This window comes from Dermochelys coriacea, chromosome 3, assembly GCF_009764565.3.
Source record: "Dermochelys coriacea isolate rDerCor1 chromosome 3, rDerCor1.pri.v4, whole genome shotgun sequence".
Lineage (NCBI taxonomy): Eukaryota > Metazoa > Chordata > Testudines > Dermochelyidae > Dermochelys > Dermochelys coriacea.
In genome coordinates, this window is record NC_050070.1 from 141,635,473 (window position 1) to 141,661,430 (window position 25,958).

At 42.7% G+C, this 25,958-nt stretch overlaps 1 protein-coding gene across 17 annotated transcripts in view; it reads left to right on the forward strand.

Moving 5' to 3' along the window:
- Positions 1–25,958, forward strand: part of SDCCAG8 (SHH signaling and ciliogenesis regulator SDCCAG8) — a 161,320-nt gene that overhangs the window by 5,483 nt on the left and 129,879 nt on the right. For 16 of the 17 annotated variants that reach the window (XR_006280137.1, XM_038396374.2, XM_038396376.2 and 13 more), the window contains 6 exons: positions 10,035–10,187; positions 10,293–10,378; positions 20,907–21,020; positions 22,389–22,514; positions 22,823–22,963; positions 25,006–25,070. Coding sequence is in view for 16 of the 17 variants with exons in the window: in XM_038396374.2 (XP_038252302.1) it covers positions 10,035–10,187; positions 10,293–10,378; positions 20,907–21,020; positions 22,389–22,514; positions 22,823–22,963; positions 25,006–25,070 (685 nt within the window). In the remaining variant the exon portion in view is untranslated. The remainder of the gene's footprint in view (positions 1–10,034; positions 10,188–10,292; positions 10,379–20,906; positions 21,021–22,388; positions 22,515–22,822; positions 22,964–25,005; positions 25,071–25,958) is intronic. The other variant, XM_043511461.1, reaches the window with a different exon arrangement.

Consider the following 25,958-nt stretch of genomic DNA (forward strand, 5'->3'; position numbering starts at 1 on the left):
GCACTATTTTGGCTGTTTACATGTGGGTGGAGTGAAGTTTGTACGTTTTTGCTCAGTAAATCTTTCTGTGGGTCAGTTGTCGTTTTTTTTGTTTTTGTTCCCCCCCCCCCCCCCCCCCCGTTTTCAGTGAATGGGTTTAAATAGAAAAAGATAATTTGTTTCCCTTATAGGCAAGTTATTTGTTGAACATGACTCACTTTCCTATGCTCCTGAATTTACTATGATTATGGTTCCAGTGCCGCCAAACTTCTAACACAGTGCTACTCAAAGTGGTGGTCTGCAGACTGGTGCCTGTCCGTGAGCCATCAGCTGCCAGTCTGCGCGCACATTGGGAAAAAAAAAAAATTGCCCCCACATCAGACAGCTTGAGAAGCACTGTTCTAACAAACTTTTTTCCTATTAGGACTCATGTGACATCTGTCTGTGTAAAGTGGGGCCTTCCTTTGTATTTATAGCCAATAACTACCAGCAATTTTCCTGTAAAAAGCTATTCAATCTAGGCCTTTGACCTCAGTTGTTGTCATAGTAATATATACCCATTTAGTATGAATGTGGTTCTTATTTTCCCTCAAATTATGTTGCTTAGCAACTATTTCCTTTTAAATTATCACTTCCTCTGTCATTGTATTATTATCTTAAACTGTTTTCTATGTCTTTTGGGCAGCTCACCCTTTAACTTTGTCTTTATTGTGGTAAGTGATTCTTTTGCTTTGTATCTCCACTAGTCCTCAAAGAATGCTTGTGGTATATCTTAGTTCATGAATGTGGTGGCTTCAGCGCCTCATTATAGAGGAGGGCCTTTAAGATTCTTGTTCAACATCTGAAAAACCCCTCTCTTGTTTAGGCATTGCAAACATTGCTCAATACTTTCTCTCTTTTTTCACTTCAACAGCTAATTGTTGTCCCAGTAATTTTTTTCTATCAAAGTTGATCACCATGACCCTTGAATTATAGTAAGCTCTTCAGCATCATATTTTGCTTCACAGGTTGCTGACTCCAACCTTTAACTTTATTTTTTTTATTAACAAGTTGAGTACATCAGTAAAATATCTCTACAGCACCAAATATTTTATTGTTTACACTGATGCAATACAATTCCAATATTAAAAGGTGCCCACGAAAAACCATTTTTATTAGGAGTACTTGTGGCACCTTAGAGACTAACACATTTATTTGCATCCGATGAAGTGAGCTGTAGCTCACGAAAGCTTGTGCTCAAATAAATTTGTTAGTCTCTAAGGTGCCACAAGTACTCCTTTTCTTTTTGCGAATACAGACTAACACGGCTGCTACTCTGAAACCATTTTTATTAGGTTTACTCCAAATATCAAAAGTATAATCAATGTAGTATTCTGGAAAAGGACACCTTAATACATTTTTTAGAAGAATGGGAGACTTCAGTATATTTTGTACTTGCACTCGCTAGGAAAAAAATGCAAGGATAATCAAGCTTCGCATCTCATGGCATAAACTGATCGTTAGTTGTTGTGTGGGAGACCTTTTCTCCTATGCTGTTTAACTTTAAACTCCTTGGGGCTGGGCCCTGTCAATCTTATCTGTCTAAAGTTCTATAGCATAGCTATGAAGATAAATAATTAAAATAAGTCCAATATTGCACGGTTGGGTGTATTATGGAACAGGGAAAGTGTGTATTCACATGTGTGCACAGTGTGATTCTGATTAGGGTTTCTGGGTGTGACTCTCATTTAAATACTAAATAACATACTTTTCTCTGAGACATCCAGTGTTGGCTGCTGTCTGCAGTAAGATACTGGACTAGATGCACCATTTGTTTATCCTATTATGACAGTTGCTCTGCAACTATGATACTTGATCGGTAGACAATGGTTGTGTTCCTTAAGGGGCAGTTGCATATTTTTTGTAATGTGCATTGTCAGGTTTGGTAGCCCCTGTGCCATTTTCCGTCATTGTCAGAGCTCCTATAAACATTGACAATCAGAGTTTTAATTTGGTTAGGTAATTTTTTTTTGAAGGCCTTATTCCAGTTTACTATTGTACTGTAAGAATCATTTAGGTGGAAATCTAATCTAACTAGATTTAATTTGTCCCTCTGCTAGCAGCCTCATCCCATATCTTCAACACCATCTATTAGAAAATGATGTATCAATATAATCTTATACACCAGAAACATAAGATTGCTTTTTCATGTTTATAGTATAAAAACGGAAGAATAAAGGACACTCAAATTTTATACATGAAAATTACAGGACTGCATACAAGCAATTTTACCACATCATTCAGGAGATTTTTACTGAGGGCTAGATTCTGTAAGCCTTAATTAGAGGAGTAGTCTCACTGATGTCTCGTACAATTAGTCCCATTGACATGACAAACAGGATGAATAAATTTTTGTAGGATTAGGCACAAAACTAATATTATTTTGAATTACAATACAAAATTACCCTATTATGTTAAGTAGTAGCTCAAATACCTAATTTGCCCTCCACAGAAGTTTTTTGTTTCATTCCGATTTAAAAAATGATTCTACTTTGGCAGAAGCAGTGGAAATATATCTAATCCTACTCCATGACATGTATCCTGTGACCCTAATTTCTTCAATTAATTCTTCATCTCCATGTTATCTAATTATACCCTTTTAGGGTTCCAATTGGAGTCATTCAGTCTAGCCTCTAGTTCTCAGTTTGCCAGGCTCTCAAGCTTTTCATGTATGGAAACAGTCACTGTAACTTGGAACTCATCAACTGTTTAAGAAACTCTGGCATGGAAATGTCTGTTACAACCCTATTGTTTCTAAAGCCTGCATTACTCCAGAGCCCTAGAAAATGGGGTATGCCGCTCCTCCCACCCTGCCTCCTGGGTGGCAGAAAAGACTAGCAAAAAACATGTGGATGGCCCTCTGTATTGTTGTGCAGAGCCTTTACTTCCATTAAATAAATAAATAAATAAATGAAGACAAAACAAAAAACTCTCTAGTTATTATGGTTGTGAGGAAAACTTTCAAAATGTGAAGTAAGTAATTGATAGAGATGCTTGTAGAGAGCTTGAAACAATAGCTCTGAGGTGTAAACTGTCTCATTCATTTCACTGGGTGCCAATGCAGGATGCTTTCTGTCCCATAGAACTTCAAATCTGAGTCAGCCATACACAATACAATAGACAGACTGAATCACCCCCAAACCAATGGTAAATTTTAGAGAAAGCAAGGTGAACAGATGTGAACTTACATTCCTGGATGTGAAGCAATTTCTGGAATTGTTAACTATGTTAGCCATTCATAAAATGTCTGAAGAATGATTACGGAGGGTTCTAACTACTGGTCTCGCATCACCGTTTTAATTTGGCGTGATGTGTGAGAAAATTGGTAGAAATACTTTCTTGCATTCCTGTCAAAATGTCAGTGAATTGATTGGGCCAGGGGTGAGCGGAGCACTAAATGAGAATACAGGCTGCTTGAAGGATCCATGGATCACTCTCTTAGACTATTTAAGTAATAGGCATTGTGCAAACTCATGGTAAGAGACTGTCCAAAAGATCTTACAATCTAAATAGACAAGGCAGACAAATGGTAGGAGACAGTCTTTCTGCTTCAGGTTCCCAGCTGTAAAAGGGGGGTGATATTTCCTAAATTGCTTGCTCAAGACCACAAAGTCTATAACAGAGCCGGCAACTGAACCCTGATCTCCTGAGTTCCAGACTCGTTGTTTTAACTGGATCACAGCTTGACTCTGGCTTGGACCCTGCAACCTCACAGGATCCTGGGTCCAAGCCCTGGGTTAGCGTGTTTTGTATGTAGACAGAAAGGGAGTTAGGCTTGAGCCTGAACCTAGGCTTAAATTGCAGTGTAGACATACCCTGATTTCCATGGTAAAATAAAAAGCAATAACAATTAAACCTTTAACTTTTTCGATGATGCAAATCGCTAGGTTTTTGTGCAATTTTTGGGGGGGGGGGTGGAGAGTGGTAATATGTCTGTGGGTTTCATTTTTAACTAAAGCAACATTAATATCCCAAACAGATTTTCATCTTTATTCCTAAACTCTTTTTGCATATGTTTCCTTTTTTCTAGCTCTCCAAGGCTGATCTTTCACTTTGATCACCTGATTGGGACAAAATAGTTTTTCTGTGTTTTATTTCTTCAGCAATAAATCTAGCTTTCTGAAGAGACATACTCTACACTTGAATGTTAACAGGATCAAACTCTACCTGAGGCAGTCATATATTTGTGTTTGTTGCGGACAGGGTCAAGTGTTTATCTCTGCTCCTTCCCTCTTCCTGTCAGGCTAGTAGTTTGTCTATAAAAATAATGGCTGTCAGAGGCACATCCACCTTTAAATTTCATCCTGCTTTACTAAAATGAAGCCATATCACGATGGCTTGGGTAAGGTCGTGCCGCAACATTTTTATTTCCCAAATACATCTTTTACAAAAACAACGAGGAGTCCTTGTGGCACCTTAGAGACTAACACATTTATTTGGGCATAAGCTTTCGTGGGCTAGAACCCACTTCATCAGATGCATGGAGTGGAAAATACAGAAGCAGGTATAAATATATGAAAAGATGTGAATTGCCTTACCAAGTATGAGGTCAGTCTAACGAGACAGTTCAATTCACAGCAGGATACCAAGGGAGGAAAAATAACATTTTGAAGTGGTAATGAGAGTGGTCCATTTCAGACAGTTGACAAAAAGGTGTGAGTAACAGTAGGGGGAAATTTAGTATTGGGGAAATTAGGTTTAGTTTTTGTAATGACCCAACCACTCCTAGTCTTTATTCAGGCCTAATCTGATGGTGTCCAGTTTGCAAATTAATTCCAGTTCTGCAGTTTCGCATTGGAGTCTGTTTCTGATGCTTTTCTGTTTCAAAATTGCCACCTTTAAGTCTGTTATAGAGTGACCAGAGAGGTTGAAGTGTTCTCCTACAGGTTTTTGAATGTTATGATTTCTGATGTCAGATGTGTGTCCATTTATTCTTTTGTGTAGAGGCTGTCCGATTTGGCCAACGTACATGGCAGAGGAGCATTGCTGGCACATGATGGCATATATCAAATTGGTAGGTTTCAGAGTAGCAGCCATGTTAGTCTGTATTCGCAAAAAGAACAGGAATACTTGTGGCGCCTTAGAGACTAACAAATGTATTTGAGCATAAGCTTTCATGGGCTACAGCCCACTTCATCGGATGCATAGAATGGAACATATAGTAAGAAGACGTGTATACACACACACACACACACACACACACACACACACACACACACACACACAGAACATGAAAAGGTGGAAGTAGCCATACCAACTGTAAGAGGCTAATTAATTAAGATGAGCTATTATCAGCAAGGGGCGGGGGGAACTTGTAGTGATAATCAAGGTGGCCCATTTAGACAGTTGACAAGAAGGTGTGAGGATACTTAACATGGGGAAATAGATTCAATAAGTGTAATGACCCAGCCACTGCCGGTCTCTATTCAAACCCAAGTTAATGGTATCTAGTTTGCATATTAATTCAAGCTCAGCAGTTTCTCCTTGGAATCTGTTTCTGATGCTTTTCTGTTTCAAAATTGCCACCTTTAAGTCTGTTATAGAGTGACCAGAGAGGTTGAAGTGTTCTCCTACAGGTTTTTGAATGTTATGATTCCTGATGTCAGATTTGTGTCCATTTATTCTTTTGCGTAGAGACTGTCCTGTTTGGCCAGTGTACATGGCAGAGGGGCATTGCTGGCACATGAAGGCATATATCTCATTGGTAGATATGCAGGTGAACGAGCCCCTGATGGCGTGGCTAATGTGATTAGGTCCTATGATGGTGTCACTTGAATAAATATGTGGACAGAGTTGGCGTCGGCCTTTGTTGCAAGGATAGGTTCCTGGGTTAGTGTTTTTGGTGTGTGGTTGCTGGTGAGTATTTGCTTCCGGTTGGAGGGCTGTCTGTAAGTGAGGACTGGTCTGTCCCCCAAGGTCTGTGAGAGTGAGGGACCGTCCTTCTGGATAGGTTGTAGATCCTTGATGATGTGCTGGAGAGGTTTTAGTTGGGGGCTGTAGGTGATGGCTAGTGGCGTTCTGTTATTTTCTTTATTGTGCTTTGTTTTTGCTGATACAGACTAATATGGCTACCACTCTGAAACCTGTCACATCTTTTACATATATTCTTCTTCAAGTGTAGGTTGTGTTCCAACAAAGTTAAGGATACTGGGACATCAAGAAAAGAGAATAAAAGCCGTATTAATGAAAAAGGCTTGCTTTAGTCTGAGTGTAGAAGCCAAATATGCTAGGATTTCTAATGTTGAGGCCTGTTCAGGTGTCTGCACTCAAGATGGTAGACCAGTTTAATAAATTTATAATTAGTAGGGGATTTAGGAAGACCTATAAGCCACCTGACTGCTTACATTAGTCAAAAGTCGCACAGGTTTAGCTCCTTAGTGGATTGCTAAACAAAGTCATTCAACAGACTTGAAAAACCCATTTTTTCAGCACCACCCATTTTATAATTTGCCATTTGAAGTAATGTGACCTTGGTTAAATGACTTGTTCTGAAGCACATTTGGGACCTTTTCAGTTTAACTGATCTTTTATAGGAAATATTTTTTTAATTAAAATCTATCAGTACTTCAAAGATTAACTGTTTCTTCTATTAATTGAGTTTATGGGCAAGGAGTAATTGTGAATTACGAAGAAAGAAGATAAAATTCTAGTTAAATTTGTTTAGAGTTGAGTTAGCTGTGTTGAGAAATGTTCTATCTGGGGAATCCCCATTGCATTGCTTTTGGTGTATAATAGTTAACTGAAAAACATGGCATATTGAAAGGGTGAATAATGAATATACTTAATTGCAAGCATTGAATATGTGATGTTCACGTAAAGTCAATATCAATAATAATTTAAATAAACTGCTACTTATACAGAAGTTCAGTGATGAAGATGGACTTCCCCTCCTGACTTATTTTAGACCACCTAATTGTTAGAAAAGAAGCAGCATCAGATTTTTGGTGTGAGAAAAGTCTTTGGATATACAATTTTATTATGTTTTCTATGTGTTAATTATACAAGGTATCTGGAACTTTGAATACGTACTTAATACATTTGAAGAAAAATATTAAAAAATGTCAGGATGGAAATTTGTTGGTAAGAAAATATTTCCCCCTCCACAAGTATATTATTACTTTCCCAAAGAAACCTAGAAATATGTCTTAAGTTCCTGAATGATGAATGACTAGAATCCCACAGTATTAGTAGTAATATAACATTTGCAAACGTCTGAGAAATAGGTTAAGTGAAAGGACTTGGATTCTCATCTACTAAAATATGATAGACCCATTATGGATATATATTCAGTCTGTGATACAGCATCTAATTTGCTGGTGAGTTGCAAGCCCTGATCCTGCAAGCTGCTCTGCATGGGTAGATGCTTCCTTCCACATGGAACTAAACTGGTTTCAGTGGGACCACTTGCAGGATCAGTTACATAGTTTGGTATTTTTGAAAGTTGCAGTGGAAAAAGACACATCACTTCACCTGGTTTGAATGAGGTATAAATAGAGTTTGGAGATGTTTTACAGTTCTGTTTGTCTTTGAAAATCTCAAAGGGCTTTGCAAACAATTTTGTAAAGTAGATAATAGTTATGGAGAAGTAACATCCCCATCCACTGAATTGCAGCAGCTGATCTTATTTACAGCCATAGTGTACATCAGTTTAGCAGCAAAAGTGAAGATGAAAAATTCTATCCTATTGAAAATGGCGGAAGAATTAAAATAAGCAGCCTGTAACTGCTTGAATTGAAATTTGTTCAGGACCTCATGGGCTGACAGTTCTATACATATAAACAGTGCTCTCGGTTTCTTTAATGACCGCTAGTAGCCATTACCATTACCAAACAAAAGAATACATTAAACGGAGACAGGGTGGATTTGATTTAAATCACTGGTCAGGAAGACTCAATTTCATCTTGGTTTTCTACATAAAAGTGCATTCTTGTTGGTTGTTATAACTTTAATACATATTCTTCACAACTCAGAGATGTAGGTTTTCATTTTTAGAAGGTACACACTATATATTTTTAAACAATGATTTATTTTGAAAACTTTTCAGATTAGTTTTACAGCTATATCAGAAAATGAATGATTGTTTAGTTATTTCATTTATCAAAGGTAATTGAAGCAGATATTTATGAAGTCGTTGGGAGGTGAACTATCTCCAATTCAACACATTAATCATTAATATTTGGAGGATTTTCTTGCTGTACTGTAGGAGGAGAACATCACCAGACAGACATTTAAATTGTTTTATTTAACTAAAACAACAGCTTTAAGTATTCTGGATTTTTTTATTCAACAACAAACCTATCTCACAATTATTTCCAGACTTCTTCTCCTTGTCCAGATCGGTTCCTCCCCCAACAATCTTCTATTCATTGAACTTTTTGAAACTTTGCACTTTTAGAGAGAGGCAAGGGATTGACTCTGTGTATATGGACAATAGAGCTGAGGTCTGTTGTTTTTCACCTCTGTATTTATTTATTTAAAACATTTTAGCTGTTAACAAGCATGTTATCTCTGGAGACCTGTAAAACTAAGCATCTCTGATGGTATCTTCTAGACTGAGCACTGGGTCCCATTGGGTAGATAGAAAGATTAACCTAAATAATCTATATAGAAGCCTGTGGAACCCCATAAAATTGGGTCCCTAATCCTTGAACTATTAGAACTCATTTACAAAACTTTTTTCTTAAACATTACATGAATTATATTCTCATACTATAGAACTAGAATTTATAATCCCTATTCCATGATGAGATATCTTTTTGAGCTATAATGTATCTTAATTAAAACTATTTTAGATAGGTTTATTCCTCAAAAAGCATTTTATCAAAAAAAAATCCAATTTAAATAAAAAAAAATCATTGATTTTTATACACCCTGAACAGAGCTAAGGTACTACTGATAATTATATTTTTATTATTATACATTGAAATGTGAAGTTTTCAATAACCATTCTAAACCTGTCAAACAGTTGAAAAAGAAATTTCATAATAAAAAAAAAAAGTCTAAGTGATATTTAAAGGCCTTGAAAACACAAAAGACCATATTTTTGAAATTGCCTTGAGGTTATCTGAAAACATTTATTGTAGGGTTAAGAAGTAGTCCTAGATAACAGGACATCTGTTCCAGTCATGTCGTCTTCACATTTTTGGCCAAGTTAAAGAGACATGTCTCTCAAACAAGGCCAGCTTAGCGCAAAAAAAAAAAATATATAGGCATTGTACTAAAAAGGTACATTGAAAATTAAGGGAACATTTATTGTGTCACAATTGTGTAATTGGATTTGGTTCATTCTGGAACGACTTTATAAAATATTAGAAATTTTCCCATTTCTTCCCAAACACTTAGTAGAAGTATCTGTTCTTAGTTAACTTTCAAGTCTGTTCAGAACTCCTTTGATACTTTTATTTAATTGCTATTATAAATCGACAAACCAGTTTGCTGAGCTTTAAGATAATTTAACAGTTTTGTTGAATAACGCTTCATCTTGTGGCTGTCATTAGAATCCCCAACACTCTACCTAGGGACTGATCCTGCACATCGTATCCAGCGTAGCTCTTAAGAGTATGAACAGTCTTGTTGAACTCAATGAGGTTGTTCATGGTAGTAAGCGTTTGCAGATTCAAGTCCATAATTAGTAACTGAGGCCTTTTCTACCCTGGGGATTTCAGTCAGCAGCCAAATGCTGGTGTATCTGCACCAGTGTAGCCCCCTATTGTGGATAGCTACATTGCCATTTGCAATAGTGTGGTTAATGTCTGCCTGAAACAGATAAACTGTACTACTGTAAATTGTGGTTTACAGTGGCTTTGTCTGTTTGTCAGGCAGTTCCTGGTAGCTACTCACCAAAGGTTGAAATGAGGTTAAATCCTTAATTCAAGCAAAGCCTGAATATATTTCACCCTACTATCTTTGTACAGAGTTAAAATACTGGTTCTGTAAATTAATCTAGATTTGAGTTGCTTTTTCATCAGAAAGGAAAGACTTTGTTTTTGAGGGCTAATACATGCTATTGTTCGCAGACCGTGCTAGTAAAAGCATCCATCAACTGAAATATGCCTTGGGGGAAGAAGATCCCGCAGTGGGAGAAAGTGAAGTTGCATTTGAGCAGTCTTCCACAAGTAATGATGAGAGTGGGGAAACGGCCTGGCAGGAACTGCAACACAGTCATGCAGGTAAATGTTACTCTGGGGCAGTTAGTCGCAGAACTGCAGAGCAAAATTACTGTATGATTTCCATCAAGTCTGATTGTTAATCAGTAGTTTAATTTTGTTTCTTAGTTAATCAGCTTAAAGCTTTATTGCGAGAGCAAGGAGGACTAGAAAGTGAAGTATCTCCATCAAGGAGGAGGAAGATGTCGCCCTCAGTAAGTATTTACTCCTAGTTTCTTCATGCAACTTTGAATGAGTAATAACTTGTCCCAACAGGCATGTTATCTGCTATCCATGAAGAATAAGAGTCCCCAAATCTCCCTAATCATCCTATGGGGAGTATTGGCTACTCCTCAGTAGACAGAGAATGAGTATTTTGTGAGTAATTCTCCTTTGTAAATCTCTTTTGAGAACTAAAGATGGGAAAAGCACTATATGAGCTATTAATTTATTGTGACCACAGTAGAAGAGCCACAAATCTCTTCCTATGGAATCCAGGCCTTAACATCCCCTTGGCAGTACAGATGGCACTCGTGTTTATTGGCTCCCTCATCTTGGCTGCTCCCTTCTCCACCGCTGTGTTTTGGAAATGAAGTCTGCGTAGAGCGTTTTGCCAGTGAGGATGGTTCCATAAGGGCAGGTGATGAAGGGATCCTACTTTCCTTTGTGGCTACTTACTGCAGCCTTGAGGTTCTGATGGTAGTGTACCCTTTGCCTTTTGTACAATTGCTCTTTGATCCATGTAAAAGCAAACCCTATAGCTCTGCACCAAAATTCTGCTGCTTAGGGACACAAAAGAGGTTTGCTGTGGAAATGAGCTTTTTGGTGTAGGAAGGTCATGCCCTTTGGAATCTCCTCACATCCATCCCTCTTGCAGTGGAACTGCACTCTGCACTGGGATATATGGAAAGCCTTTCACCTCTATGGGGCCTGTTCAAATCAGTTATTACTATCTGATGCTTGTTCAGTATCAAAGATTAAATGAATTTGGAGATAATGCTCCAGTTCTACCCTCTGACAGCCTCCAGTGACTATCTTACTCTACCCTTATGCATGCTAAACAGTCATAATAATAAAAAAAAAAAAACCCCATTCACTCTTGGAAGTGATCTCTCCATGTCAGGATTGAGGCACGGTGGTAGGACAATGTGTTGAATCTTGCACAAATGCTGCCTCTTGCTTGCCACTGCGTTGTGGATAAATAAAGAACTTTAGGCTGTGTGACAAAGCTCTATCCTTGCCTCTGTGGGTCCCATGTTTCCTGGCGGATTTCGCTAGCCTCAGATGCTCGCTGTGACCCTCCACGTAACCCTTCTTTCTCTAGAGACAAGGGTCACAGTCTACTGAGCCATTTTCATCATAAGCCAGTGAGGTAGGTGAGGAGAAATTATCCTTCCTTGCACAGTCTCTGTCTCCCAGTCTCGGTGATTAATCAGGGGGCAAAGGTTGGGGGGGAGCCCAGGCCCACCTTCTACTTCGGGCTCCAGCCCAGGGACCCTAATAGTATGAGCTATGGTAGCTGACCTTTTAGAAACATGACATGTATAATTCCCTGGGCTACTTCCCCACAGCAGCCCTCACTTCCTCAAGCTCCACTTCACCCTTTCCTCAGGGCCTCCTTCCTTGTGCCTGATATGGTGTGTACTACTCAGCCTCTCCAACAGTGCAACTTCTTCCCACAGCTCCTGACATGCCCACCCACCTGACTGGCTGGGAGGCTTTTAACTAGTTTCAGCCAGCCCCTGATTGGCTTCAGGTGTCCCAATCAATATAGCCTTCTCCTTGCCTTCTGGAAAGTTCTTAATTGACCCCAGGTGTCTTAATTGACCTGGAGCAGCTTCCATTTCACTTAATCTGGTACCAGGGATTTGTTTAGCCTGGAGCTAATATATCCATCTCCCGCTACTTTTCCATAGCCATCTGGCTTTGTCCCGTCACAGCTGGTACCTTTCCTAACCATTATATTCACACACACTTATTTTCAATATTTAAAAACAAATGTAAAAATATTGATAATGTTTCAAAGACTTTTAGTTTAATTTTATTTCTCTCACATAAGTCTTGGCATTTCATATGAGTTTTAATCAAACTTCTTGTTGTGAGCTCAGTATTTTAATCTGCTCCCCAGCTTATGTGGCACTGTGTTCATAAAAGTAAATAGGAATTTTGCTATATTAAGTAAAGTTATCTTAAAAAATGCAAACACGTTACTTCATAATATATATTAGTCCTGTCAAAAGACACTAGAAATGTTCTTAATAAAGAAGTTTCACTGATAATGACAGTTTTATCAGAAATATTAATATTTTCAGTTGTTTTTTCTTCCCTTTGTCAAAGGAGATGATGATTTTGGAAGAAAGTCAAATTATTCACTAAATAGAATTGGATTGAATTGATGTGCTTTTAGAAAATCTGTAGCTCATCCTTTCCTTTTAGTGAATCCGTTTTTTTGCTGCCACTGAATTCCTGTTAAAGTTTCTCTCATTAGATGTTAGTACTATTTTTCATGTAATGAAGAAAATGATTAAAATGTAGGTAGTTCTTCGAGTGCTTGTTCACATCCATTCCACATTTGGTGTGTGCATGCCGCATGCATGAGCATCGGAAACTTTTTCCTTCAGTGGTTCCCGTCGGGCAGGTGGGCCCCCCCGATTGGCACCTCTGCGCCTCGCATGTATACCCCTGCCGGCCCGACCCCCTCCAGTTCCTTCTTACCGTTCGTGGCGGCGTTGGAACAACCTCTCTCTCATAAAAGAGCAGTCCCTTAGCCTTTAGAGTAGCTGTTTGTTTACATATGGATTGTGAACACTTAAGTGATTAGATGCTTGGAGGCCTCCAGCACCGGCCACGGGGCATGCCGCAGGCCCACGGCTTCAAGGCTTGCGCCACGTGCCGCAAACCTATGCCAGTTAGTGACCCCCACGACTCGCGTCTGTTGCCTTGGGGACGGACATCAAACTGAAAGTTGTAGGATTTGCAAGGCGTTCAAGCCAAGGACAAGGAAAGAAAGAGACTTTTGTCTAAAGTAACTATTGATGGAGGCTGCATTGCAGCCTCTGGGCCCGGAGCACCCGACGCTGGCTCAGGCTTCCTCGATACGTAGTGCCCCAGAGCCGTCGCAAGACCCGGCACCGGCGAGGACTGTAAACTGTCGGCCCCGGAGCGCCAGGCTAGGCCCCGGCACCAGTCGTCGTCCCCAGTGCAGCCCCCGGTGCAGCCTAAAGGAAGGCGTGGTCATTCCCCGCACAGGAGGCTGGCGCCTCCCAAGGCACCGAGCACTGACAAGAGCGGGAAGGCCATGGTACCGGCGCTGACACAGGCGGTCCCGGCTGCACAAGCCCCACCGACCCTAGACCTAAGTGAGCTTGGTGCGGATGATGGGCTCGAGGGGCTCGGATCAGCCCTCTACGCCTGGCACCTTTGAGTCTGCAAGGGACCTCATCGAGCTGTCAGTGGCGAGCCACCTCCCGTATGGGGAGAACCCTCCAGCACCCGTGCCTCGGGCGGATAAGCTAGCAATGGTGTGCCGCTCGAAGACACCGTCCCAGCACCGCTCCCGGAGTTGGTCCCGGTCGAGCTCCGACTCTGCAGGCTCACACTTGCCACCAGTCCAGAAGGAGGTTGTGGCACTGGCAGCCGGTTGACGAAAGGAAGCTCTAGGAAGGGCACATCGCTCTCCAGCACTACCCAGAGATCACCCCCAGGAGGAGTTGAGACGGCCCGCACCAGAAGTCTCCTGCAGATGGTCCCGGTCCAGGGAACGCTGGCACCGGTCCCAGTCCTGCTCAGCCAGGAGCTGCTCATTCTCCCGCCGGTGCAGATAGTTAGCACCACTATGGACTTTGCGATCAGCGTCACCGCAGTCTGGCGCCGGCTCCAGCTGCTATAGCTACCCACACCAGGGCCCAGATAGCAGGGATCCTCAGGGGAGCTGGCAACTTTAATGGGGGGCCGCCAGGCCATTGGCCCTCCTGGACCCCCTGGGCCTATCAGGAGCGCCAAGGGGCCCTGTCCAGGGAAAGTTACTCGGTACTGCGGCCCCGCTCCCTGCACTGATGCCAGACGGTGCCGGAGGCAACAGTATCCAGGCCTCCAGCATCCCCCCAGCTTAGACTGGAGAGTCCAGCACCAAGCCTGGTGCCGTCCCATGGACTCCCGCCCCGGCCTGAGCCAGGGGCCCCTGCCACGGGAGATGGGGAGCAGGAGGATCAACCAGAGGGGGTTGAGTAGCAGCTAACCTCTTTGTCTTCCCCCAATGAGGTAGTGGTGAGTACAGAGGTATCCAGTACTTCCCCAATAGACCATACAGCCCACCAGCAACTGCTGCACAGAGTTGTCCAAAATTTGGGGTTGCAAGCCGAGGAGATGGTTGAGCAGGAGGACCCCATGGTGGATATTTTAAGCCCCAAAGGGCCATCCAGAATAGCACTCCCACTCATTAAGACCATTCTGTCTAACTTTAAGACTATATGGCAGGCCCTGGCCTTCAGTGTTCCAACGGCTAAAGGAGTGGAGCGTAAATACTTTGCCCCATCTAAGGGCTATGAGTTCCTATTCTGCCACCTGAGTCCATGCTCCTTAGTGGTTTTGATGGTGAAGGAAAGCAGGCCCGGCCCCTAAGGCCAAGGAGGCAAAACGCCTGGATCTTTTTGGTAGAAAGGTGTACTCATCTGGAGGCCTTCAGTTGAGGATTACTAACCAGCAGGCCATCCTCAATGGCACAATTTCAACTCCTAGGCGGCGGTGGGGAAGTTTAAGGACAACTTCCCGCAAGCTTCCCAACAGGAGTTCACAGCCCTGGTGCATGAGGGCAAGGCAGTAGCCAAGACCTCTCTCCAGGCCTCCTTGTATTCGGCAGATGTAGCGGCTAGAACAATTGCATCAGGGTGGTCATGAGGCGCTCAGCGTGGCTCCAGGAGTCAGGCCCCTGAGGTCCAGAATACACTCCAGGACCTCCCCTTCGAAGGGTCCGGGCTCTTCTCGGATCAGACAGATGCGAGGCTGCATAGCATCAAGGACTCGGGGGCTAAGCTCAAGTCGCTGGGTATGCACACCCCGGCGACCCAGAGGAAGCCCTTTAAGCCGCAGCCTCCCCCTCAACGCCCGTACCAGCCTCGCCATAGGCATGAGCCTTACCGTAGGCGAGGCAGGGATAACAGGCAATGGCGCAACAACAATAATAACAATAATGCTCCGGGCCAGAACCAAGGCCAGCACAAACCCCAGCCAGGCACTAAGCCAGGCTTTTGAAGGTGCGTTCGAGGACAGCATACCAGACCAGTCACCAGATCGGTCTCTTTATTTCCTGAACCGCCTGTCCCGTCTCTCCCGTGCATGGTCCACCATTACGTCAGACCGTTGGGTCTTGTGTACGGTGCGGAACGGGTACTCGCTGCAATTCGCCTCCCTCTCTCCCCCCCCGTCCCTCTTCAGGGACCCCTCTCACGAGCATCTCCTAGAGGAGGAAGTCTGCTTGCTGCTAAGGGCAGGGATGGTAGAGGCGATGCCTCACGGCCTGAGGGGAAAAGAGTTCTACTCCGGGTACTTCCTCATTCCCAAGGCCAAAGGGGACCTTCTCCCAATCCTAGACCTGCGTGGGTTCAACAAATTCCTGGTCTAGGCCCGGTTCCGCATGGTCTCTCTGGGCATCATCATCCCTTCCTTGGATCTGGGGGACTGGTACGCTGCCCTCGACATTAAGGACGCGTATTTTCATATTGCCATTTTCCCAGCACATTGGCAGTTCCTACGCTTCACCGTGGGCCGAGAACATTATCAGTTTGCGGTTCTCCCATTCGGTCTAGCTGCGGCCCCAAGGGTGTTCACGAAATGCATGGCGGTGGTGGTGGCCTTCTTGCAGAGGCAGAGAATCCGGATATACCCGTATCTCGATGACTGGCTCCTGGTGGACCATCTGAGGTGGAGGTGCGGGTCCATGTGGAGGTGGCCCTGAGATTGTTCCGCGAGGTGGGGCTCCTGGTCAACATCCCCAAGTCCATGCTCATACCCACGCAGAGAGTGGAATTCATAGGGGCAGTCCTGGGCGCGGTGCAGGCCAGGGCAAGCCTTCCGGTATCCCGATTCCGGGCTATCGAACAAGCAGTGGCCTCCCTGCGCCAGTTTCCGACAACAACGGCCAGGTGCTGCCTGCGGCTGCTGGGCCACATGGCAGCATGCACACACGTGGTCAGGCATGCCAGACTGAGACTCGGGACTCTGCAGGCATGGCTCGCTCAGGTGTACTGTCCAGTGAGGGACCCCCTGGACTTGGTAATGACAGCCCCAAGGGATGTGCTGGACTCCCTGCTGTGGTGGCAGTACTAGCCTGTGGTTTGCGAAGGCATCCCTTTTGCCACCCCACTTCCGGACCTGATGCTGGTGATGGACGCGTAAGACCACGGATGGGGGGCTCACCTGGGGGACCTCATGACGCAAGGGTTGTGGTCCAAGGCAGAGTGGTGACTCCATATCGACGTGAAGGACTTCAGGGTGGTTCGTCTTGCCTGCCAGACCTTTCACGGCACTCTGAGTGGTCACAGCGTGACAGTTCTGACAGACAACACTACTGCCATGTTTTATATAAACAAGCAGGGCGGGGCTCGTTCCTCGCCACTCTGTCATGAGGCTATCCTCCTCTGGGACTTTTGCATAGCCCATGCGATTCACCTCGAGGTGTCCTATCTCCCGGGGGTGTGGAATGAGCTGGGGGACTCCCTCAGCAGGTCGTACTGCATGCACGAGTGGACGCTCAGGGTGGACGTCGTGCTTTCGCTCTTCCACAGGTGGGGGTTTCCCTGGGTAGATCAGTTTGCCACCAGGGCCAACGCCCAATGCCCACGGTTCTGCTTGTTCCAGGACCGCAGCCCGGGCTCACTCGCAGACGCGTTTGCGACCCGTGGAGAGGGGGCTTGATGTATGCCTTCCCCCCATCTCCCCTTGGTGCACAAGGTCCTGCTCAAGGTGTGCAGGGACAGGGCAGCAGTGATTCTCATTGCCCTAGCCTAGGCCCTCCAACACTGTTACACATCACTCCTAGAGCTGTTGGTGGACGTCCCAGTAGTCCTGCCGCTACACCGGGACCTCATTACACAGGACGGCAGGCGGCTTCTCCACCCCGACCTGCAGTCACTGCACCTGACGGCATGGAGGCTCTGTGGCTAAACACCTTGAGAGCCAGTTCTCCCTTCCTGTGCAGCAGATTCTGCTTGGTAGTAGAAAGGCTTCTACCAGGGTGGCCTATATGGCCAAGTGGAAAAGGTTCTTGTGTTGGTGTGAACCTCGACAGGTGCAGCCGGGCCAGGCCCCGGTGCAGGCCATTCTGGAGTACCTCCTGCACCTCAAGCAGCAAGGGCTAGTCCCGTCCTCGCACAGAGTGTACCTGGCGGCCATCTCCGCCTTCCATCCGAGGTTCTCTGGGGGGCTCGTGTTTTCCCACCCAATGGTGGGGCGGTTCCTTAAAGGGTTGGAGAGGGTTTTCCCGTACTCCTGCCCCCAGTCCCTCCATGGAACCTTAACCTGGTTCTTTCTAAACTCATGGGACCCCCTTTCGAGCCCCTCGCTACCTGTTCTCTCCTCCACCTTTCCTGGAAGGTGGCATTTCTGGTTGCCATTACCTCGGCCAGAAGGGTGTCCGAACTGAGGGCCCTCACCTCTGAGCCACCATACACAGTATTTCACAAGGACAAGGTGCAGCTCCGGCCGCACCCCAAATTCCTTGCTAAGGTGGTGTCCCAATTCCATCTGGGCCAGGACATTTGTCTGCCGGTGTTCTTCCCAAAACCCCATACAGATCTGAGTCATCACAGCTTGCACACCTTGGATGTGCGTCGAACGCTGGCATTCTATTTGGAGCTCACCAAACCCTTTTGCAAATCCGCACAGCTGTTTGTGGCTGTGGCCGAGAGGTTAAAAGGCCTCCCAGTGTCGGCGCAGCAGATTTCGTCTTGGATTACAAGCTGCATCTGGGCGTGCTATGAGCTCGCAGGTGTTCCGGCCCCAGCGGTCATGGCCCACTCGACGAGGGCGCAGGCCACTTCCACGGTGTTCCTGGCACAGGTCCCGATCCAGGAGATCTGCAGAGCAGCCACCTAGTCCTCAGTGCACACCTTCACGACCCACTATGCGGTCAACTAGCAGGCCAGAGCAGTCGGTCCTCCAAGCAGTTGTTCTGTGACTCCTACCCTCCTCCAGAGGTAAGCTTGTAATTCACCTAATGTGGAATGGATGTGAACAAGCACTCGAAGAAGAAAAAACGGTTACGTACTTTCTTGTAACTGTTGCTCTTCGAGATGTGTTGTTCACTTCCATTCCACCACCCACCTTCCTACCCCTCTGTCGGAGTCACCGGCAAGAAGGAACTGGAGGGGGTCGGGCCAGCGGGGGTATATATGCGGGGCGCCACTCGGGGGGCCCGCCTGGAGCCGCTAAGGGAAGAAGTTTCTGACACTCGTGCACGCAGCGCGTGCACACCTAATGTGGAATGGACGTGAACAACACATCTCGAAGAACAACAGTTACAAGAAAGTAACTAACCTTTTTTTTTTTTTCCATTTTCAAACACTTTGTTGTGCATTGTTACAGAGATGCAAATGCAGCTATCGAATCAAAGGTATTTATTGTACTTTCACAAAAAATAGTTCATTATCTAGGCTTTTGGAAAAGAAGATTAAGGAAAGTTAGTTCTGAAACCAATGGCATATTTCAGTTCAGTGATATTTTAATAAGTAGCTTGTCATAAATTTTCTTACAATCTGTGTGTCAATTTTTAAATATCAGAAATTGGGATTTTATTTGTTAGAGAGGTTAAAGAAAGGTTATTCGCCAAAAAAAACAAAAACCAACCCCCAAACTTAGAGGCCTTTTAAAAGTCATTATAACTTAGCTCAGGGGTAGGCAACCTATCGAACGCATGCTGATTTTCAGTGGCACTCTCACTGCCCGGGTCGTGGCCACCGGTCCGGGGGGCTCTGCATTTTAATTTAATTTTTAAATGAAGCTTCTTAAGCATTTTAAAAACCTTATTTACTTTAATATATAACTAAACTATTGTTGTACGTAAAGACTTATAGTAAGAGACTTTCTAAAAATGTTAAAATGTATTACTGGCATGAGAAACGTTAAATTAGAGTGAATAAATGAAGACTCGGCACACCACTTCTGAAAGGTTGCTGACCCCTGAGTCTTAGCTTGTTGAACAGATTTCTTTACGTTCTCAGTTAATTTATATTGTACTCTTAAGAATAAGTGCTGTAAGATTAGATTCATATGTAATAAGAATAATGGAGCCCTAGGATGCATCAGGAGAGGTATTTCCGGTGGAGACAAGGAAGTATAGGTACCATTACAACATTACTGGTGAGTCCTCATTTGGAATACTGTGTGTAATTCTGGTCTCCCATGTTTAAGAAAGATGAATTCAAATCGGAACAAGAGCTACTTGGATGATCAGAGGAAAGGAAACCCTACCTTTTTTTAGTCTCCTCTCATGAGCTTGGCTTGTTTAGGCTAACCAACAGAAGTCTGAGAGGAGATATGATTGCTATCTATAAATACATCAGAGGGATAGGAATTATTTAAGATAAGCACCAATGTGGACACGAAAACAAATGGATATAAATTGGCCATCAACAAGTTTAGGCTTGAAATTAGGCGAAGGTTTCTTATCAGAAGAGTGAAGTTCTAGAACAGCCTTCCAAGGGGAACAGTGAGTGTGTGTTAAGAATTAATAATAATAAAAAAAATCAAACCCTAACTGGCTTCAAGATTGAGCTTGATAAGTTTATGGAGGGAATGGTATGATGGGACCTCCTACAATGGTATGTAGCCCATTGGCGACTGCCAGGAGCAAAAATCCCCAACAGTTGGAGATGGGACACTAGATGGGGAGGGCTTTGAGTTACCACAGAGAATTTTTTCTCAGGTATCCGCCTGGTGGGTCTTGCCCACATGCTCAGAGTCTAACTGATTGCGATATTTGGAGTTGGGAAGGAATTTTCCTCTGGGTCAGATTGGCAGAGACCCTGCGGGGGTTTCGCCTTCCTCTGCAGCATGGATCACTTGCAGGTTTGAAGAAGTGTAAATGGTGAATTCTCTGTAACTTGAAGTGGGTGAAGTTCTGTGGCCTGCAACGTGCAGGTCAGACTAGATGATCATGTCATCTCTTCTGGCCTTAAAGTCTGTTAGAGATGTAATGCCTACTTTGTGCGGACTTCTCAAATGTAACTATTATGCTGATATGATACCCCCATAATAATATATAACACTTGTTTCTATATTCATCCTTCTACAGTGTGTTGGTACACTACTGAACAGAACTTGTGTGTGTGTGTGTGTGTGTGTGTGTGTGTGTGATCGATCGTTTCTCCTTGTAGTGAATACTGTGTGTTGTGGATCAGCCCTAATATCTCTCTTAACCAACCATTCAGTTGACCATCAAAAATTGGTTGCTCAGTGGAAGTGGTCTTTTGTAAAGATGGAACAGAATTGGGGATATTTTAGGATTGTCTCTTAAGACATTGGGACCTTTGATAAAGATGATCTCTAGTATAGGTTTCACTATATTATTACAATAGCATGAATAGTACATCAGAGTTTTTGTACAAGGTATTGTCTTTAACACTTTGCAAAAATATATTAAGTATGAATAGGATTCTGTGAGTGGAAACAACTTTCTGTGATACAAAAATTAGAAGAGAAAAATTCCGATTTATAAAATTTATTATGCTTTACTTATTTTTCCCCCAGAGAACTTCAAATGCTGCAGATCAGAATTTGCCAACTCTTTGTGATCTTGTTCCGATCATTAATGATCAGTCCCAGTACATTCATCACTTAGAAGCTGAAGTGAAGTTTTGCAAGGTATGCAACCTGCTTCACCCATTAAGATCCTAAGATCCCAGAAGTATAATGCTCATGGAATTTTCATTGAGTTTATTAAGAGTTCTATATGCAAAGTGCTTACAGGCTCAGACCTTGAGATTCTAAATACTGTACAAGCCAAAATTGAAGTAAATACAGTTCAGAATGTACTGTCTTCACATACATCATCACATTTGTATAGTTCTTAAAATCCATCTCATCAGGAGCCTTCTTTTCTTGATAAAATGTGTCTGAAATAGACAATTGTGTATCTACTTACTTTAATGAAACGGTTGTATAACTTTTCCTACTCAAATAACCATTTAAGCAGCATTAAGGTGCAAATTAGACTGTTACCATTAGACTGTTTATTGTGCCTATGACAGGGTTAAAAAAGAACAAGTCTTTTGCTAATGTCATAAGAAATATATATGCATGAATGTACAGTATATGCAAAAATTGTACGTGAAACTTTTTGTTACTGAAAAAGCCAATTTTGGAACAACGAAAATATTTCACAAATTTGTGTTAAATTGGTGCAACTGGTGATTATTTTTTTTTTGTTTTTGGCCAAAATGGTTTTAAAAAGAAAATTAGAAATGTCAAAACCAACAGTTTTTTTTTTTTTTTTTTTTTTTTTAAATTATCAAAACAAAACATTTCAATTTTGGGCGGGCTACATTCACCAGGAGATTTAGGCCACATTCACAAAAACAGATATGGAGGTGGTGGGTGGGAATTGACTCAAGTTAAAATCCCCACTTTGTACAAAATGCTTGAATAGTCATTGGGTCAGAGAGAGAGTGAGAGAGAGACGATAGGCCAGTGGTTAGGGAACTCACCTGGGACACCTTGGTTCCAGTCTCTGCTCCAATTAATATATGTTTTTATACAAAGTAGAACAGCTTCAACAGGAGAGATTGAGAGAGGCCCACCCCAGAATAGCCCATAGCCTGGTGGTTAGTTTACTCACCTGGAAAGAAGAGATCTGGGCTCAAATCCCTGATCCAGAGCAGCAATTCAAACCTGGGTTTTCCATGTCTCAGGTGAGACGCCTCACCACTGGGCTATTAGATATGAGGGGACGTTGCTACTTCCTCTGTTTTTTGTGACTGTAGCCATTCGTTTCCTTTGCTGTTATTAAAAATACCTGAAGCTGTTCATTTTGGGCTGATGAAACATTTTTGTTTGATCTGAAAAAGTATTTTGGTTCGACCCAAACTGAATCTTTTTCAATTTTTGGAACTGCAAGCAACTAAAAAAATCAGTTGTTTGTGCAACTCTGCTTGTGACATCAAGATGTAGTTAAATAGTCATAGCTGTATCTAGGAGCTGTCTATGTACAGTATTTTGTATTCGGCCTCCTAGGAGGAGCTGTCTGGGATGAAAGATCGGATACGAGTAGTTGTGCTTGAAAATGAGAAACTCCATGAGGAAATGAAATCTCTAACTGTAGAGCAGACGTTGAGAGAACAAACTCTTTTGGATGCTTCAGTAAGTTTGATATTTTTTTATTAAGGGTCGGTAAACTGGTTCATTTAAAATAAAAACTGTCCAAACTGTCACTCTGTTCTCAAACTAAACCTTAGCCAAACCTTTATGAAAATTTGAAAAATGCTGGATTAGAGATCCTAACATTATTATCTTCTTCCCAGAGGGCAACTACATTAAATTCTGCACAGATTCTTCCATTAGTGGATTTTAACAGTAACATTCAATATTTTTCTTTTTCTCAATAGTTAATATTTTTTACTTAAACAGCTGTTGTGATTAAATTCTGAAGCATTACCATTGTATTTCAGGCAAATGCTCGGAACTCCTGGACTGTAGGAGGTGATGATTCTTATTTATGTCAACCTGTGAAGTCCTCTCCATCACATAATAAAGAACAGGTCTTGGCCACAACAGCCACTGCAGAAACGGAAAAATGGCAGTTAGAATTGGTTGGTATTGAAATAATTTCTTTGCGGTGTTGTATCTTGGCTAAAGATTTTAGTGCTTCTCTTTCTTGGTGGCATTTTTTTAGGATGATTAACTTCCTGAGAGTTTTGGAGGAGGAGATTTGATTGATTGAACCCCTAGTCTTTGAGGTCAATATCTATCCCTTGAAGCTTATGTTCTTAGTGTCCTAAGCTTAATTTTATTATCCCTTTAGACAGTGGTGATAGGTAGGCTGTTTTGTGTAAATCTTGGCATATCAAGGTGGAGCTGGGATAGAAGGCGCATGTCTGGTATGGCGCAGCACTGTATAGCATTGTGGAGATTCTAGACAATACTGATGCCTGTAGGCAGCTGAGAGCTGGCTACCGTAACTTAGGCAGCTGTCCGGTATTGTGGGTCGCTGCAGTTTCCGGAGCAGCCCAACGTCCAGACGGTGCTAAAGTGGCTTCATCTCTTCTTAATCCCCATCCCTTGGGTTACAGTTTCTGTGTTGTGCCTCTCAGAGATGCAGCACAGAAGACCCACAGTATCTTGGAGATACTCCATTTGAGAAAGTCCTTACCCTGTCATCTCAGCTTGACAATGTATTTTTCACTTCCTAACCTAAACTAGTGGTGGTGTATTGCTGTCACTGCTACTTACTTCATTCCACCTAACAGTTGTGGTGAGTGAAGCAATCTCGGGGTGTGTGTGTGTGTGTGTGTGTGTGTGAACTATCTAGTTTTAAAGGAGATTTGGGTGCTTCAAGATTATTATTCCTAATCACTCATTTATGACAAGAAAATACTATATATAAAAGATTATTTTCATTGGTGCCTCTGTCTCAGAACCAGAAATCTTTGTGAAGACATCTAAGCTCCCAGCATCTTAAATCCTGTGACAGTTCAAGTCTCCACAGTAGTTGCCTCTTTTCTTTCCTCTTATTTGCCCATTTTTGTGTATTGGTTGATCATTCATGGTGAAAGAAACGAGGGATTCAGTGTAAGGGATTGCTATAGCCCCACATCACTGTGCCATTTAACCACTGCTAGTACATTTGAAATTATTTAACCACTGCAAGTACATCTTTTTCGTGTTCAGCTTTTTTAGCAAGCAATAGGACTAAATACTGAATAACTCATGTTGTGATAATGAGAGAGTTTACCAGGTTCTTCATAATGGCCCCAAATCTTCTCTATTTAGGAGTATTTCTGTTGACTTCTGTGGGACCAAAGGCAGGCCTGTCATAAGATGACTGGCCCCTTTAAGGGAAAATGGGGTCTCAGCTCTAAACTTCACAAGATCAGGTCACTTTCCCAGGTGGGTAATAATGGATGAGAACATGTGATTAACTCAGGGCAGGCATGGTGAGCTAAGGTAGGAAGGGACAAACTCCTGGGGAAAGGCAGTTCAATTGGGCGCTAAGACAGGGGGAAGTGTCAGGACAGAAGCCCTGGGAAGGTGTATCTGGCCTGAGATGAGTGCTGCAGGTAATAAAAGGACTGTTTGAACTGAACCCTGCTTCAGAATCTCCTGAGTCAGAGAGACACTGAAATAGGGTTGGGGCCTGGAGGGCTAGTGTGTGGAAGGACTATAAAAAAAAATTGACCCTAGAAGGGGAGTGTTTTTAATTACCAGTGGATTATGGAGTTTTTACAGGGCCCTGAATAGAAGGGGAAATGAAGGCAGGCTGTTGCCCTAGGCCACAAACAGGCACTTTGGCCGTGGCTCACCCTGTTATGACGCCCAATTGGTCAGATCATCAACTTGTATAAATCATAGTAGCTCAACTGAAATCAATGGCTCTGTGGCAATTTACACTATCTTAGGATGTGGCTCGATGTGTAGAAATAAGTAAGCATCAGTGTGAGAGTTCATTATCTAGGCTTTTTGAAAAGAAGAGTAAGGAAAGTTAGTTCTGAAACCAATGGTTTGGGTTGAAAATTTTTGATCTTCAGGGGAAATTAGTGAATCTAGCAAATTTTTGGATTTATCTATGAAGCGCTAAGAGGAGATAATTGTGAGGAAAGAGGAAGACTCATACAGTTTTCTTATTTTTCTAAAGGAGAAACTAAAACTTCTTTATCAAGAAAGGATTGATACACTTGAAGCTCAAGTACGGTCTCTAAGGTAAATTGAAATGGCCATTTTTTTCTTTAAATGATTTGTAAAAAAACACAAGTGTTTTCAATGGTTTGCACTCCTGTTGAAAATGAAATTTAAAAAAGTAATCAGGCACATGTGACAAACATTTACGTTTTCTAATATAAATCTTTCTGAAATATAATTAAAAACACGAGTTTAAAACAAGGTAATTACATGACACTTACGGAAAAGATTTGTCAAATTTAATAAGGATAAAGCCAATATTAAAAAATCAGAGATTTACTAGAGAATAGGATCCATTCTTTAGATATTTTTGACTTTTGTAGGATAGTTCTTTTGAAGAAATAAAACTGTTCAAATTTTGTAAGCTGATCAAAAAAAAAAAATGTGTAGAAAAGTTAGCCCTTTCGAATTTAACAGAAAATGTATATCCCATAATAGAAATCTTATGCCACAAGTTTCAGATCTTAAATGAATTGTGTCAATTAACTTAACCCACAAAATTAAAAGGTGGTCTCTTTTGAAAGCCTCTTACTGGTAAAGAGGCTAAATTTAAATATACACTCTGCAATGCTGGAAACCTGAATGTAGGATATAGGAGAGGAAGGGACCTTCTCCGTCATTAAGTCCAGTCCCCTGCTATAGAACAGCTTGATAAATTTATGAACGGGGCTACCTATTTTAGAACTAGTTAGGGTGTTTGCCCCACTACTGGTGTTGGGGGGGCTGTTCAAGAACCTCACACTTCCGATGGTCCGAAATCATCCTCTAATGGCCAGTTTATACCCACTTTTTGTTTCACACCATTGTCTTTTAGCTTAAATAGCTCTTATCCTTCCTTGTTGGTTACCCCCCCCAATATATTTATAGAGAATAATCCTATCTACTCTCGGCCTTCTTTTTGCTAGGCTA